This window comes from Macaca fascicularis, chromosome 13 (genome assembly GCF_037993035.2).
Source record: "Macaca fascicularis isolate 582-1 chromosome 13, T2T-MFA8v1.1".
In the NCBI taxonomy this organism is placed as follows: Eukaryota; Metazoa; Chordata; class Mammalia; order Primates; family Cercopithecidae; genus Macaca; species Macaca fascicularis.
The window spans coordinates 35,935,983-35,953,678 of NC_088387.1; the positions used below are offsets into that span (position 1 = coordinate 35,935,983).

General features: G+C 45.5%; 1 protein-coding gene across 5 annotated transcripts in view; it reads right to left on the minus strand.

Moving 5' to 3' along the window:
* Positions 1 to 2,304: 2,304 nt before the first annotated feature.
* Positions 2,305 to 17,696, minus strand: part of USP39 (ubiquitin specific peptidase 39) — a 48,346-nt gene continuing 32,954 nt past the window's right edge. For 3 of the 5 annotated variants that reach the window (XM_074011353.1, XM_074011354.1, XM_005575409.5), the window contains exons 7-13: positions 16,474 to 16,551; positions 15,149 to 15,216; positions 13,217 to 13,405; positions 11,030 to 11,172; positions 6,782 to 6,917; positions 3,559 to 3,645; positions 2,305 to 2,833 (exon numbers count right to left, since the gene is read on the minus strand). In XM_074011353.1, coding sequence (XP_073867454.1) covers positions 2,786 to 2,833; positions 3,559 to 3,645; positions 6,782 to 6,917; positions 11,030 to 11,172; positions 13,217 to 13,405; positions 15,149 to 15,216; positions 16,474 to 16,551 — 749 coding nt within the window. In that variant the 3' untranslated portion in view covers positions 2,305 to 2,785. The remainder of the gene's footprint in view (positions 2,834 to 3,558; positions 3,646 to 6,781; positions 6,918 to 11,029; positions 11,173 to 13,216; positions 13,406 to 15,148; positions 15,217 to 16,473; positions 16,552 to 17,696) is intronic. The other 2 variants (XM_045368966.3, XM_074011352.1) reach the window with 2 other exon arrangements.

Here is a 17,696-nt window from a genome sequence, read left to right on the forward strand (position 1 = left end):
CTGTGAATGGCTTTTCCAAGCACACTACAAAGCAGATTTTTAATGAGGCTCAAAGAGCATACTTTTAGCAAGGTCTGGATCTCAGCTTTGGACACTGTCAGCCCCAGAGGTAGTGGCAGCTCTTTGTATCTGTTATTTCTACATTCTTTACTTGTTACTAACTAATCCCCGGTCAACTACAAACCCCTGTTGTAGTTAATAATTATTGAAATTAAACTTTCCCTGATTATAATACATGAATTTCTGTAACTGGATAGTATAATCTTCAAGATAGGGTAATCTTAAAAATAGTCAAGTTTAAAGGTAAACTCATGGCTGGGCACAGTGGCTCATGCCTGTAATCCCAACACTTTGGGAGGCCGAGGTCAGCGGATCCCCTGAGGTCAGGAGTTCGAGACCAGCCTGACCAACATGGTGAAACCCCATCTCTACTAAAAGTACAAAAATCAGCCAGGTGTGGGGCACACACCTGTAGTTCCACCTACTTGGAAGGCTGTGGCAGGAGAATCACTCGAGCCCAGGAGGCAGAGGTCGGCAGTGAGTCAAGATCGCACCACTGCACTCCAGCCTGGGCAACAGAGTGAGACTCCGTCTCAAAAAAAAAAAAAAGGGGGGCGGGGGGGACTCACAAGCTTAGCTTTTTTCTTTTTTGTAATGACAAGGTCTTGCTCTGTTGCCCAGGCTGGAGTGCAGTGGTGCAACCACGGTTCACTGCAGCCTCAAATCTTGCGCTCAAAGGATCTTCCTGCCTCAGCCTCCCAAGTAGGTGGAACTACAGGCACACACCACCATGCCCAGCTAACTTTTGTTGTTGTTAGAGATGGGGTATTACTATGTTGGCCAGGCTAGTCTTGAACTCCTGGTCACAAACAATTCTTCCACCTCAGCCTCCCAAAGTGCTAGGATTACAGGCAGAAGCCACACCTTGCAAGCTCAGTTCTGAACAATGTTAAGTTTGAGTTTACTTTAAAACACCCCAAAATAGAGCTGGGCACCATAACTCATGCCTGTAATCCCAACACTCTGGGAGGCTGAGGCAGGCAAATCACTTGAGGTCAGGAGTTCGAGACCAGTCTGGCCAACATGGTGAAACCCTATCTCTACTAAAAATTTTTTAAGAGTTGGCTGGACGTGGTAGCTCACATCTGTAATCCCAGCACTTTGGGAGGCTGACAGGGGTGGATCACGAGGTCAGGAGTTCGAGACTAGCCTGGCCAACATGATGAAACCCCATCTCTACTAAAAATACAAAAATTAGCTGGGCACGGTGGTGGGCGCCTGTGATCCCAGCTACTCAGGAAGCTGAGGCAGGAGAAACACTTGAACCCAGGAGGCAGAGGTTGCAGTGAGCTGAGATCGCGCCACTGCACTCTAGCCTGGGAGAAGGAGCAAGACGCCATCTCAAAAATAAAATAAAATAAAAATAAAAAGACAAAAATTAGCCGGAAATCACTTGAACCTGGGAGGTGGAGGTTGCAGTGAGCTGAGTGCCACTGCACTCCAGCCTGGGCAACAGAGTGAAGTTCAAGAGTTTAGAGAAATCTGGGATTAAGATGTGTTTATGAGTCATTCCATAAAAATGGTAAGTGAAGCCCTAGGCATAGCCAAAATGGCCTAGGGAAAAAGTAAACAGCAAGAAGACTGATGCTAGGACTGAATCTTGAGAAATCTCAACATGTAATAGCTGGATAAAAGAGAGAAGCTTGCAAAGGAAATACTGGAGCTTCCAGAGAGGTAGAGGAAAGTGAGGACAGGGTTGTGTCCAGGTAAAGGGTGGCACCACAGGAATGCACGGCTCCTGTCTCCCTTCAAGAGAACTTGCTGAGGCTGACTGGCTGCCTCCAGCTGCTTCCCACATCTTTGGACCTGCCACAGTGCTCATGCCAAGGTCACCCTTCTTCTAGGCTGCTAGAGCCCACTACAGAGCTGATGAATTGTCTGACAGGGAATCTTTGCCCTGGGGCTCCACACTGGCCTGGTTGAGACCTTCTCAGAATTGCACTGTAGTGAGAAGAACTTCGTATTTCCTTTCTTTCCTCTTCCCTTACTCATTCCTGCACTGCAGCCGGAGACTGCCCACCTCTGGCCTTCTAGTTAAGCACAATAATAATGTATCCCCTTGACTCAAGCATTTTTCTACTTAGAAATAAATGCATCCTAACTGACACACCACCCACAAGCTGACAGGAAAGGGCGAGCATGGTGTCTGCCAGATGTCAGACTGTAGGGTAGTTTGTGAAGATTAAAAAGGAAAATATTTTCCTCAGCTAACCACCAAATGAAAAGATATAAAACAAGAGGCTAGTTTAAAAACAGGAGAATATTTAATCCATCTAAAAATACACATCAGGAAATGAAGGAAACCATAGGAAAATCCTCCACCTCTAACAGACAAGAGTGAGGTTACTGGCTTTCTGCTTGCTCCAAGAATCCCAAAGCTTGATGTTTGGAAGAAATTATCTGTTCTTCAGCTACTCCCAGATATTCAGACATAAGTTACACACATCTGGAGAAGGGTTCTGCCCTGCTGAAGCTAGAAGGGAGCTCGATGCATGGGAGAAAGGAGCATTAATCTAGAAAAAAATGATCAAAGAACAGCTGGGTGACAGTGTGGGGCCATCCCAGGCAAGTGGGCTCCTGGTGCTCTGGTGTAGCCAGAATCCATACAAGCTGGGCTGGCCCAGGGAGGCCCCCAGTCAGCCTGTAGCTGAATAGCTACAGCTTCTGTGTTCTTATTTACCATCATCAGCCACAACCCTCGGAAGCAAAGCCCTGGACGCCTCCTTCAAGCCCCCTGCTGGTTGGTTTCATCATTATCTCGCCTCTTCCAAATCTGTAAGAAATGAAAACACAAACTGAAGTCTAGGAGGCATTCAGTCAACAGATACTTGTCAAATACCTATTCTGTGCCAGGCCATGGATAACTCGTCATGCCATTTACAAACCTGCTATACTCCATCTGGAAATCTGCTACAGTGGCTACAGTCACTGAAGGGAAGAAACAGTTATCTCTAGGAGAGGTATCACTTTCTTCTTACAAAGCTATGGCTTTTGTCTCAATCTTCCTTCTTTTGCCAGGTACTAGGGGAGTTACATAAAGAGAAGACAGAGATGCTCTGTGCTCCACGGGTCAATCCAATGGAGAGGACAGACAGGCAAAGCAATATGGTCGGCACTAAAACAAAAGGCAAGCAGAAAGTGCTGTGGGGTCACAAAGAGAGCTCTGCCTGGGGCTCTTGAGGAGTACTTCACAGTCGACTTCTAGCCAGCCTCCCTTCCTCCTTGAAACTAGACCGCACACTTCTGCAAAACTAATCTAGCCATAATCACAACTTTCTTTGCTCACTCATACATTTTCTTATAACTATTTTCTGAAAATCTCTGCTTGACTTTCAGGGCCATATATTCTGGCCCCAACTCACTCCTAAGTACTTCCCAACAGGTACCTGGCCCTCCAACCAAGGTCCTAACTCTATCCCTCTTCCTGCCTTGGCCCACTCCTCTCACTGGCCCCATACCCCACCTATTTGTGGCTCACTAAGCCTGTGGCCAACCCACCTGAATGTAAGCCTCTGACAGTGTGATCATCTGGGGAAGGATGTCAGTCACCTGGAGGTCTTGTAATTCATACCATTTGCCTGTCCCCTGCAGAAAGTATGAAGAGCTGGGTTAGTCTGCTCTCTAAAACCAAAAGGGTGTAGAAGGAAATGATCATAGCCAAGGTTAGAAAAATTAGAATAATAGCCACTAGACATCATCCAGCAAGAATCATAAAGAAGAGAGTACATGGGCCAGGCGTGGTGGCTCACGCCTGTAATCTCAGCACTTTTGGAGGCCGATGCGGGTGGATCACGAGGGCAGGAGATCAAGACCATCCTGGCTAACACGATGAAACCCCATCTCTACTTAAAATACAAAAAATCAGCTGGACGTGGTGGCGGGCGCCTGTAGTCCCAGCTCCTCAAGAGGCTGAGGCAGAAGAATGGCGTGAACCTGGGAGGCGGAGCTTGCAGTGAGCCGAGATTGCACCACTATACTCCAGCCTGGGTGACAGAGCGAGACTCTGTCTCAAAAAAAAAAAAAAAAACAAAAAAAAACAGAGGGTACATGACTTCTGTGGGCCTGATTCAATTAACAGGACTTTTGATGTGTCAATCATGGCAAACTCAATTTTTTAAAGTACAGTTTTTTTTGTTTGTTTGTTTGCTATTTGGTTTGTTTTTTTGAGACAGGGTCTCACTCTGTCATTCAGGCTGGAGTGCAGTGGTGTAACCACAGCTCACTGCAGCCTCGACCCTCTGGACTCAAGCAATCCTCCCGCCTCAGCCTCCCAGGTAGCTGGGACTACAGGTGTGTGCCACTACAACTGGCTAATTTTTTTTTTTAAATAGAGATGGGGTTCCACTGTGTTGCCCAGGCTAGCTCCTGGTCTCAAAAGATCCTCCCACCTCAGCCTCCTAAAATGCTAGGATTATGGGAATAAGCCACTGTGCCTGGCCCCTTAAAGTACAACGGAGTCTGAAACACTTCTGTACATCTTTTTAAAAGGAATTTAGTGGACACTAAAGTGGAGAAAAGAGGAAGCCCTCTAATCATCACCTATGTCTCCTTCCTGCTCAGAAATGACAGACTAGACATTCGCACTTATGAGGTACACAGTGTCAACACTGAGAGAACCTAAATATGGACATTCCTGGCTGGGTGCAGGGGCTCACGCCTGTAATCCCAGCATTTTGGGAGGCCGAGGCGGGCGGATCACTTGAGGTCAGGAGTTTGAGACCAGCCTGGCCAACATAGTAAAACCCCATCTCTACCAAAAATATAAAAATTAGCCAGGCGTGGTGGCAGGCGCCTGTAGGTCCCAGCTACTTGGGAGGCTGAGGCAGGAGAATCACTTGAACCCAGGAGGTGGAGGTTGCAGTGAGCCAAGATCATGCCACTGCATTCCAGCCTGAGTGACAGACGGAGACCCTGTCTTAAAAAAAAAAAAAAAAAAAAAGCAACAGGTCATCAAGAAAAGGTGTCCTTGGTGGACACTGTCTATCACACTAACCTGATTCCTTTGGCCTAAGAAACCAGTGCTGCAAATACAGCAAAACATATCGCACTTCATGCTTCCACGAACAAGGGAAAAAGGTTTCTAGATTAAGGCAGAAGCACCTCTGGCCGCCCACCCTGCCTTATCCAACCAAAGTTCTAAGACATGCCAAAAACCACTATTGTAGAATATAAACATTCCAGATCCTCTGGATATTATAACAGTTGAGAAAATAGGAAACAAGGAAAGCTCAGGATCACATAAGCAAGTTCCCATTCCTGCTTCAAGGACGAGTTAAGACATGAGCTTTGAAGCAGAGTACTTGGGTTCAAATCCTAATTCTACTGACTTGAGGTCAATTACTGAAACTCGGAGCCTAGGTCTCCTCCTCTGTAAAAAAGATGATACTGACACCTGTCTTGGAATTGTGTTTTAATGAAAAAAAATGAGATTAATGTACATTAAGTAACTGGCGTACTGCCTAATCACAGTAAAGCACTTGATAAACAGAAGCTAGTTAAGATTAAACCCACAGTTCCAGAAGAGACTAATCAAATGAGAACAATTTATGCTAATAATCTATGTGATATCAAATATATCAAGTACATGTTTTATCTGTTTTCAGCTTGAAATAAATTCACAAAATTTTTAAGATGAAAGGGAGCCCCTAAACCAGTGCTTCGCAAATTTCTTTTTTTTTTTTTTTTTTTTTTTTTTTTTTTTGAGACGGAGTCTCGTTCTGTCACCCCGGCTGGAGTGCAGTGGCACAAGCTCGGTTCACTGCAAGCTCCGCCTCCTGGGCTCATGCCATTCTCCTGCCTCAGCCTCCCGAGTAGTTGGGACTACAGGCGCCCGCCACCACGTCCGGCTGATTTTTTGTATTTTCAGTAGAGACAGGGTTTCACCATGTTAGCCAGGATGGTCTCGATCTCCTGACCTCGTGATCTGCTCGCCTCGGCCTCCAAAAGTGCTGGGATTACAGGTGTGAGCCACCGCGCCCAGCCACAAACTTTAATTTCTTACAAATCAGAGGGTCATGTTAAAATCCAGGTTCTGATTTAGTAGGTTTGAGGGGCCTGAGAGTCTGCATTTCTAACAAGCTGATTTCTTTTTTTTGAGACAGAGTCTCGCTCTGTCATCCAGGCTGGAGTCCAGTGGCGTGATCTCGGCTCACTGCAAGCTCCGCCTCCCGGGTTCACGCCATTCTCCTGCCTCAGCCTCCCCAGTAGCTGGGACTACAGGCGCCCGCCACCGCACCCGGCTAATTTTTTTGTATTAATTAGCAAAGGCAGGTGGATCACAAGGTCAGGAGTTCAAGACCAGCCTGGCCAAGATGGTGAAACCCCATCTCCACTAAAAATACAAAAATTAGCCGGGCATGGTGACGGGCACCTGTAATCCCATAATCCCAGCTATTTGGGAGGCTACAGCAGAGAACTGCTTGAACCCAGGAGGCGGAGGTTGCAGTGAGCCAATATCACACCACTGCACTCCAGCCTGGGCTACAGAGCGAGACTGTCTCAAAAAAAAAAAAGAAAAAAAGAAAAGCTCCCAAGGTGAGTCCAATGCGTAGCTAAAATTGAGAACCACTGCCTTAAACTAACTACTGACAGCACTATTACTTGCAAAATCCCAAAGCCAAGGCCAAGCAAGGACAAACTGAAGGGAGCTGCCCTCTGAGACGCCAAAGAAACACCTGTTTTTGCCACTCTGTGCCATGAGACTAGGTCAGCAGCCACTCACATGATGAAGCACATGGATCCGGTAGGAGCCCTCGGAGGGCTTGCCATCATGCACGATGTTGGCAATGAGGTCATAGGTGGTATTCTTGTGTACTGCTTGTACTTCTTCAGACAAGTATTCTCTGAGATCCACATTGCTGTTAATGGTGAAAATAAAGCCGGAATAATCAGACAAAGGCTGTGCAGCTAAGGAAGCTGTCCTACACAAACAGACCACAAAGGCTCTCAGTAGGCCTGCAGAGTCAAGAAGGTCCAGTTGTGTTGGAATTCACAAAATATGCCAAAATGAATGACAGGGTTACACAGCTTCCCACATGACTAAAAAAATAAATAAATAAATAAATGACAGGAAGTGGCTTATACCTATAATCCCAACACTTTGAGAGGTCAAGGTAGGAGGACTGCTTGAGCCCAGGAGTTCAAGACCAGCCTGGGCAATGTAGTGCGACCCCTACAAAAAAAAAAAAAAAAAATCAGCCAGACATGGTGGTACATGCCTGTGGTCCTAGCTACTCAGGAGGCTGAGGTGAGAGGATCACTTGAGTCCAGGAGATTACGGCTAAAGTGAGCCAGGACCACACTACTGCACTCCAGCCATGGCGACAGTGAGACCCTGTCTCACAAAACCCCCAAAAAGAAGAACTTTCAAACAGTTAAAAAGGAAAACATATAGACAGTTAACAAGATTATTAAGAGACTATTTTAAACACATAATTTTAGGAAAATATATCATTTTGGAGCCTACAAATGTTTATAAAAACTTAAACAATACAAAGTAAAATAAAAAAGATACTACATCATAAAAGTTGTTTGATGTGCTACAACTCATTACATGAAACAAAACCATGTTATTACTGAAGAGTTCACAAGAAACAGCTAATGGTGGTCACGTCCAGTTATATATCTCCCTTTGAAGTCAGACTGTGAATCTACTAACTTTTCAAATTACAGAGTTTAAAATGTAAACCATGTGGTAATAAACAAACATACAACTTTGTTGTAATTATTATATGTAGCTTCCTATGTATTGGTGACAGCTATTTGTTTCTACAGACGGACAGTGTCCCATATATGATGCAGTCAGACTGCAATAAACATTTACCGTTAAGAAAATAGAGGCCAGGTGCAGTGGCTCATGCCTGTAATCCCAACACTTTGGGAGGCCAAGGCGGGCAGACTGCCTGAGCTTAGGAGTTCGAAACCAGCCTGGGCAACATGGTGAAACCCTGCCTCTACTAAAGTACAAAAAAAAAAAAATTAGCTGGGTGCGGCGGCATGCACCTGTAGTCCCACCCACTCAGGAGGCTGAGGCAGGAGAATTGCTTGAACCTGGGAGGCAGAGGTTGCAGTGAAGCGAGATCACGCCACTGCACTCCAGCCTGGGCAATAGAGCGAGACTCCATCTCCAAAAAAAAAAATGGGAGGTATGAGTCCTCAGTCCATGTGAGCTCTAGATAGCCAACCTGCCTTCCTGCTGCCAAAAACTGACTTCTCATTTTCTCTTCAGCTTGAAAAAAAGCTGACTAGACTTGTCTAAATGAGTATCAGAGAAGTCTTTTTTTTTTTTTTTTTTTTTTTGAGACAGAGTCTCACTCTGTCGCCCAGGCTGGAGTGCAATGGTGCTATCTCGGCTCACTGCAAGCGCCATCTCCTGGGTTCTCGCCATTCTCCTGCCTCAGCCACCCCAGTACCTGGGACTACAGGTGCCCACCACCACGCCCGGCTACTTTTTGTATTTTTAGTAGAGACGGGGTTTCACTGTGTTAGCCAGGATGGTCTCAATCTCCTGACTTCATGATCCACCCACCTCGACCTCCCAAAGTGCTGGGATTACAGGCGTGAGCCACCCGCCCAGCCCGGAGAAGTCTTTATACTCAAGATTTCATGACTGAACCAAAACTGTCCATGTGGCAAAAGAGAAATACTACGTTTAATCATTTTGTTTTAGTAAACAGGAAAAGGAGCAAACTATTCATTTTTTTTTTTTTTTAGTAGAGACGAGATCTTGCTATATTGTCCAGGCTGGTCTCAAACTCTTGAGCTCAAGCAAACCTCCCACCTCGGCCTCCCAAAGTGGTGACATTACAGATGTGAGCCACTGCACCCAGCCTAAAAGAGCAAACTATACTCGTCTCCCAGCCACAGCAACAGACCAGTTAAGAGAATGGCTAATTACCTGAAAGTGAAACTTTAAACCTGCCCTCAAAAATCTGTCTCCAAATAAGCAGAGGGTGCCTAATCACTGTAAGTCTGATAACTCTGACAAAAATAGGATGTGTTATGAATAAATCACAGGAGAAGACAGGTATGAAAAGGATCCTTTTCAAGAAGTATGGACGATGAAATGATCCAGAATCGTATTACTCGAAGTAATTACAGCACATAAAATATTTAAAAGTGCAAGTTTCCAAAATTAGTCACAATTTGATGTTCTCTAAAAGACTGCCTAGTTAAGAACCAAGTTTTCTCTTAACTTCTCTGAAGTAAGCTTTCTGAAGGACAAACTTTTATACTGGGCCTACTCTAGGCCCATAAAAGAAAACAATGGGACAAGGAAATTTCTGTGGCAACTGAGCAGGAAGTATCATTGATACACAGTCTTCCTCCCTCTGGAGCTGCCCTTGGAATCAAGACTGCCCCTACCTACCAGGAACAGACAGATGACTGGTAATTCACAAGAGTCTAGTGCTGAAATAAAACCCTGATGCACAGACTTTCAAAGAAAGCAGCTCAGGCCGGGCGCGGTGGCTCAAGCCTGTAATCCCAGCACTTTGGGAGGCCGAGACGGGCGGATCACGAGGTCAGGAGATCGAGACCATCCTGGCTAACACGGTGAAACCCCGTCTCTACTAAAAAATACAAAAAAAACTAGCCGGGCGCGGTGGCGGGCGCCTGTAGTCCCAACTACTCCGGAGGCTGAGGCAGGAGAATGGCGTGAACCCGGGAGGCGGAGCTTGCAGTGAGCTGAGATCCGGCCACTGCACTCCAGCCTGGGCGGCAGAGCGAGACTCCGTCTCAAAAAAAAAAAAAAAAAAAAAAAAGAAAGCAGCTCTGCCATCCTACTCAAGGAAGCAGAGAACAAACCTCCATGTCTCCCTATTTAATTCTACTGTCTCACAAACAAGATGTTAGTGGAGAAAAGTGGGGGAAAAGAGAAAAGAGAAAATTCCCCTGTAATTCTCAACTGCAAATGTTCTCTCTCCTCACCCTCCATGGTTCTAAGAGTCCTAGCAATACTATAACAAGATGTTACACCTGGACAAACCCCGAGGGCTCAGGCCCATCTACTCCAAGCTGCTCATTTTATCTTTGAGAGAACATACCCAGAAAACATGCAAACTACGGGTCTGAGGGCCCACCACTAAGGCAGCCTAAAACTCGGGCCTCTTAATTTTAGATACTACCTTCTTAAACGCTACGTAGAATTTAAAACTGACACTACTTCTTTCTTTCTTTTTTTTTTTTTGAGCACAGTCACACTCTATCACCCAGGCTGCAGGGCAGTGACACCATCTCACCTCACTGTAGCCTCAATCTCCAAGGTTCAAGTAATCCTCCTGCCTCAGCCCCTCAAGTAGCTGGGACTACAGGTGTGCACCACCACATCGGGCTGATTTTTTGTATTTTTTTTTTAGAGAAGGGGTTTTGCCATGTTGCCCAGGCTGGTCTTGAACTCCTGAGCTCAAGCGATCCATCTGCCTTGGCCTCCCAACGTGCTGGGATTACAGGTGAGCCACCATGACCAGCCCAACATCTTCTTAAGTGTGAAAAACCTTGTCTCTTGAGAACTGAAAACCAACAGTCTACCCCCAAAAGGATTTTGCAGAAGTTTTCTGAGTTAGAAGGAAGCAAATTAAAAGCATCTAGTACAACTCCAGTGTGCAAAAAGGTGTGATAGCCAGCAAATAGATGGGCAGACCCTCACTACTCAGGACATCTTCCAAACCAGGCAGAATTCTACTTGTCCTATCCTACTTGCATCATTTCTTCTTCTCTACGCAGGAGGACTATAATTTCCGGCCAGCAACAGGAGAGGGGATAAACAGGGATTGCCTCCTAGTAAACATCTATCTTTTGTGGTCCCTGAAGTTAAGTGTATCCTTCCAATAAAAACTGTTATCTACTGTAGGTAGGCTCTGTTAATTGTAATCCCCAACTAAGACAGTCCAAAATTAATACTGGTAAAAACATAAGAGAAGAAATCCAGGTTCACTCCCCGTGAGAGGAAGTGAAGCAGGGTGTTACTTACGTAATAGGGAAATTGACAATAGTTGGATTCTTCTCAACAAAGAAGTTGTTCTTAGTGAATCTCTTGATACAAAAGATTAGATATGGAGGTAGCTTGGTAAGCTGGAAGCGCTTCAGAAAGTTCTCCTTGTAAGTCTTATATTCCTAGAGAAAAAAAAGAAAATTATCAAATTAGTGCTGAAGTTCAGTAGGTATTAGAGCAGGGGCATGAGGTTTTCATTTTGGTTTTTGAAAATGTAATTTTGCCTCACACCGAAAGTTCACAAGACTCTTGGTCCCAGAAATTATGTATGAGGCTTAGGATGTGCAGTTTGGCTAAGGCTGACTTAAAAAAAAGGCCAGGCCTGGTGGCTCACGCCTGTAATCCTATCACTATAGGACGCCGAGGCAGGCGGATCACTTCAGCACAGAAGTTCCAGACGAGCCTTGACAACATGGTGAAACCCAATCTCTACTAAAAAAGAAAAAAAAGAAAAAAAAAAAAAAGGCCGGGCGCGGTGGCTTACGCCTGTAATCCCAGCACTTTGGGAGGCCAAGGCCGGTGGATCATGAGGCCAGGAGATCGAGACCATCCTGGCTAACATGGTGAAATCCTGTCTCTACTAAAAATACAAAAAATTAGCTGGGTGTGGTGGCGGGCGCCTATAGTCCCAGCAACTCGGGAGGCTGAGCCAGGAGAATGGCGTGAACCCGGGAGGCAGAGCTTGCAGGGAGCCGAGATCGCGTCACTGCACTCCAGCCTGGGCGACAGAGTGAGACTCTGTCTCAGAAAAAAAAAAAGAAAAGGAAAAAAAAAATATATATATATATATATAAATATGTATGTAAAGAAAGCAAGCTAACCAGGCATGATGGTTCATGCCTATAATCCCAATATTTTGAGAGGCTGAGGCAGGCAGATCACTTGAGGCCAGGAGATCGAGACCAGCCTGGCCAACATGGTGAAACCCCATCTCTACTAAAAATACAAACATTAGCTGGGCATGGTGGCATGTACCTGTAGTCCCAGCTATTCAGGAGGCTGAGGCAGAAGAATTGCTTGAACCCAGTAGGCAGAGGTTGCAGTAGGCTGAGATCACACCACTGCACTCCAGACAAGGAAACAGAGTGAGACTCCATCTCAAAAAAAAAAAGTATGTCTCCCCACTTTTTGGAGTTTCTCCTCTCCTAAATGACCTTCTTTTCTCTATACTACCCAGAAGCAGGCAGGAAGCTGAAAAAAGGATATATGAGAAGTACAAGAGGGGGCACTGTGGTTGGGCACTGGTTCACATCTATAATCCCAACACTTTGGGAGGTCAAGGTGGGAAGATACCTTGAGGCCAGGAGTTAAAGACCAGCCTGGGCAACAGAGTGAGAGCTTTCTCTACAAAAAACCTTAGCTGGGCGTGGGGAAGCGTGTCTTTTTTTTCTTCACAAAATAAAAAATTGGCCAGGCACGATGGCTCTCACCTGTAATCCCAGCACTTTGGGAGGCCGAGGCGGGTAGATCATCTGAGGTCGGGAGTTCGAGACCAACCTGACCAACATGGAGAAACCCCATCTCTACTAAAAAGTCCCAGCTACTCAGGAGGCTAAGGTGAGAGGATCACTTGAGCCCAAGAGTTTGAAGTTGCAGTGAGCCATGATCATGCCACTGCACCCCAGCCTGGGTGACAGAGCAAGACCCTGTCTCAGAAAATAATAAAAAGATGGGCACTGTAAGTTAAGAGTTGGGCGTGACCAGCTAGAAATACCAAGGAGTCTGGTAGGCTCAATAAAGTCAATATACTTTAAAATAAATACATTACATACATGTGGTGATTCTTATGTATAAAATGAAAATGGGCCGGGCATGGTGGCTCACGCCTATAATTCCAGCACTTTGGGAGGCGAGGCAGATGGATCACTTGAGGTCAAGAGTTCGAGACTAGCCTGGCCAACATGCTGAAATCTCATCTCTACTAAAAATACAAAAAAATTAGCTGGGCATGGTGGTGGATGTCTGTAACCCCAGTTACTCAGGAGGCTGAGGCAGGAGAATCACTTGAAACTGGAAGGTGGAGATTGCAGTGAGCTGAAATCATGCCACTGCACTCCAGCTTGGGCGACAAGAGCAAAACTGTCTTGAAAAAGAAAAAAAAAAGAAAATGAAAAAGTCAAGAGCGCAAAGATAAATATAGGCAGGGCAGGTGTGTTAATGGGCTACCTTCTCAGTGATGCCATTGAATTTGGCCAGGATGTTGAAGAGTGGCACTTGGGGAATGATGAGCTGCTCCTTCTCGTCCTTGTAGAGGGGGGCAGTAGGAAGGTCAAGTGTCAGGTACATAAAAGTGGACTCCACCATCGTCTCCTGGTACTCATCATTATGGAGCAACTGCTCTTTTTCTTCTGCTGGCTAGAAATGAATGAGAAGAAAAGAGAGGAAAGAAGTGTGAGTGGTATAAGAACAAACACAGAACCGGTGTTTTGCTACACTGACATTTCCTTCATCTCAAAGAACAAAGAGAGGTGCCTGAGAGATTGGGCAGTTGGCATGCACCACCTGGTTAGATTAACTTAAGAACCAACAGGTTTCCTTCTTTAAAGAGATTTTGCTTATATACCAGACTATCTAAAAAGCTCTGAGGCCAAGTGTGATGGCTCACGCCTGTAATCTCAACACTTTGGGAGACAAAGGTGAGAGGACTGCTTGAGTCCAAGACTTCGAGACCAGCCTGGGCAACACGGGGAGACTCTATCTCTACAAAAAATAAAAAACTGGCCGGGCACGACGGCTCTCATCTGTAATCCCAGCACTTTGGGAGGTAGAGGGAGGTAGATCACCTGAGGTCGGGAGTTCGAGACCAACCTGACCAACATGGAGAAACCCCATCTCTACTAAAAATACAAAATCAGCTAGGCGTGGTGGTGCATGCCTGTAATCCCAGCTACCTGGGAGGCTGAGGCAGGAGAATCACTTGAACTTGGGAGGCGGAGGTTGCAGTGAGCCAAGATCGTGCCATTGCATTCCAGCCTGGGCAACAAGAGTGAAACTCCGTCTCAATTAAATAAATAAATAAATAAAACTAAAATAAAAATTAAAAATTAGCCCAGTGTGCTGCTGTGCATCTATAGTCCCAGCTTCTGGGGAGGTTGAGGTGGTAGGATCACTTGAGCAGGGGAGGTTGAGGCTGCAGTGAACCATAATCACACCACTACACTCAGCCTGAGTGATAGAGTGAGATCTTGTCTCAAAAAGAAAAAAAAAAAAATCCATTAAAAAAAGAAAGAAAGTGGGCCAGGCACAGTGGCTCACGCCTGTAATCCCAGCACTTTGGGAGGCCGAGGCGGGTGGATCACCTAAGGTCAGGAGTTTGAGACCAGCCTGACCAACATGGTAAAACCTCGTCTCTACTAAAAATAGAAAAATTAGCCAGGTTTGGTGGCACATGCCTGTAATCCCAGCTACTTGGGAGGCTGAGGCAGGAGAATTGCTTGAACCCGGGAGGTGGAGGCTGCAGTGAGCTGAGATCATGACATTGCACTACAGACTGGGCAACAAGAGCAAAACTCCATCTCAAAAAAGAAAAGCTCTAAGACCATCTAAGAAGCTTAGCTGAGGGCCAGGCGCAGTGGCTCATGCCTGTAATCCCAACAGTTTGGGAGGCCAACGCAGGCAGATCACCTGAGGTCAGGAGTTCCAGACCAGCCTGGACCAACATGGTGAAGCCCCATCACTACTAAAAACACAAAATTAGCTAGGCATGGTGGTAAGCGCCTGTATTCGCAGCTACTGAGGAGGCTAAGGCAAGAGAATCGTTTGAACCCAGAAAGTAGAAGTTGCAGTGAGTGGAGATGGCGCCACTGCACTCCAGCCTTGGCGAAAGAGGAAGACCGTCTCAGAAAAACAAAAAGAAAGCTTAGCTGAGCTTTCTGAAAAAACACAGCAGCACCACTTAGTTGGCCAGAACACTTCAACCAGCAAAGTACATCCAACCACTAACTCCCAAACTGAAAAGTGAGCCGCCACTAGGCAGGTGCTTTGTTGAACCTCTTCATGGGGCAAGCAGGCTTGTCAGTTCTCTAAGCATCTCTTCATCTCCCCTACGTCCCCTCAAGCAATATAAATCAGTCCAAGACCCAGGCTCAGCTAACTCACCAGATCAGGATGGGGAAGCTTTTTAGTGAAGATCCTCATGGACCCCTGGAAAACATCAGTCACAATAGCTGCACAAACAGGAAGCAAGAGACAAATTCCATGAGGATGGAAAACATGTCTAAAATACATTTCCAGCTTGTAAATTTCTGAAATAAACCAGCATCTTCCAACAAAAGACCCAGAGCTCTCACTAAACACAGAAGTTTCCTTTTGTACCATATACCACCAGGGTACCTTTATAATTATTTGTGTAAATAATTACTTTATTTCTCTTCCTTAAGACAACTTTTGATCCTCCATCACAGGGCCTGGTCCATAAAAGAAAAGGTAAATGTATTCAAAATGAAGGAATGATTTACAGAGCCCGGCAATACATGAATTACAAAAAAAATTCACAAGAGAAACAAGGAAAACCAAGGAACTTCCCATAACCATAAGCTACTTTCAAAGGGAGACAATGTCCAAACTGTAATGAAGACAAGAGGACAATGACAGACTAAGAGATGGGCCAGAACAGGATCAAAGCAACAAGAGAGAAAGCACAACCAAGTTCTAGAATCCTGCCAAAACGTAAGTTTGAGAGCTCACAGGGTTAACACAGGCTGAAGACACCTGGTAGAGAGGGCAGGGCCATCCAGTGGGAAGAGCAACAGGCCACAATCCCACATCAAGACACCATCACGCCTATAATCCCAGCACTTTGGGCAGATCACCTGAGGTCAGGAGTTTGAGACCAGCCTGGCCAACAAGGTGAAATCCCATCTCTACTAAAAATACAAAAATTAGCTGAGCGTGGTGGTAGGTGCCTGTAATCCCAGCTACTCTTGGGAGGCTGAGGGAGGAGAACTGCTTGAACCTAGGAGATGGAGGCTACCATGAACTGAGACTGTGCCACTGCACTCCAGCCTAAGTGACAGAGCAAGACTCCGTCTCAAAAAATACATAAAATAAAATATCATTGTGACTATAACCATATTCTAGCAAAAACTATGCAGAGGGGCCTATTCGGAAAGAACATTTAGTTTATGTATAAAACAGATACCACCCTACCCCAGATAAAGAGTTAACAAAAGAATGGGAAGTTGCCTCAGCCCCACAAGTCACTGGGACTACAGCCACCACACCTGGCTAACTTTTGTATTTTTGGTAGAGATGGGGTTTCACCATGTTGGCCAGGCCGGTCTTAAACTCCTGACCTCAGGTAATCCACCCACCTCGGCCTCTCAAAGAGGATTATAAGCATGAGCCATCTCGCCCAGACGCAAAGTTTTTTAAAAGGGAACAAAAGAGCTCCTTTTTTTTTTTTTTATCAGTAAATGACTTACTCTTCTTCTTCTTCTTTGTGCCCCCCAGAGCTGAGTGCAGAGCATTCAGAAACCAAGACAGAAAGTCGACTCCATCTCCTGGAAAAAAAGGAAGGATAGAAAACGCTGAAGCTAAGTGGCATTAGAGTTAACTTAAACCATGCACTGGTTGGCATTCCTGATTCTCCCCCTTCCTCTCTGGCCATGCCATCCCATCCCAACTCCTGTGCATCCTCCTCTATCTGATCATTAAATGCTGGCACTCCTCAAGGTCAAGCTCTAACTCTTCTGATCTTGACTCTCTCCATAGGCTATCTGATTCATACCAGGACTGTATTGTATCACTCAGGGATGACCAAAACAAATGAATATGACCTTTTAACATCCACTTCTCTCCAGAGTGAGCTCACACTTTCTTCTTCCCTTCTGTAGCTCACAAAGATTCCTATCTTGTAGGAAAGTGACTAGCATACAGACTGAAAAGGCATACAGAACAAGGGGTTCTGGAAACAAGCAGGTTGACAATATTCCATGAAAATGCTGTCTACAGAGCCTGCCACTCAGACATTTCTGGGATAATGGCTACTTTTTTTTTTTTGAGACAGAATCTTGCTCTGTTGCACAGGTTGGAGTGCAGTGGCATGATCTCAGCTCACTACAACCTCCCCTCCAGGGTTCAAGCGATTCTCCCACCTCAGCCTCCCAAGTAGCTGGGATTACAGGCACCTGCCACCAGGCCCAGCTAATTTTTGTATTTTTAGTAGAGATGGGGCTTCACCATGTTGGCCAGGCTGGTCTCAAACTCTTGACCTCAAGGGATCCTCCCACCTCAGCCTAATGTTTACTTTCTCATCAACTAAGATTTGCTTCTATTTAGTTCCTCTTTGCTCACCCAATTAAAATGTCAAAGACTATAGTATATCTTCCTCGATTTCATTTCCCTAAACCCAGAGACCCCTGACAACTCCATAGATGATTTTCTTTTTATTCCATACATAGAATGCTTTTACATGACAACAAACTACCACAGCAAGAAACACTTCACACATCTAAACGCTAGGCAAGTAATAACCTACTAGGTCTCAGAGATGGAGGAAATCATGTTTATGTGACATCGTAACTATCATAGCCAACAGTGGCTGTGATAGAAGAAACCAGACATATTCATTCTCAACTGATTTTTCTGCAACTCTACAACCCAATTATGCCATAACTTTCCAAACTGCCAAAAGGTGACAGGCCCC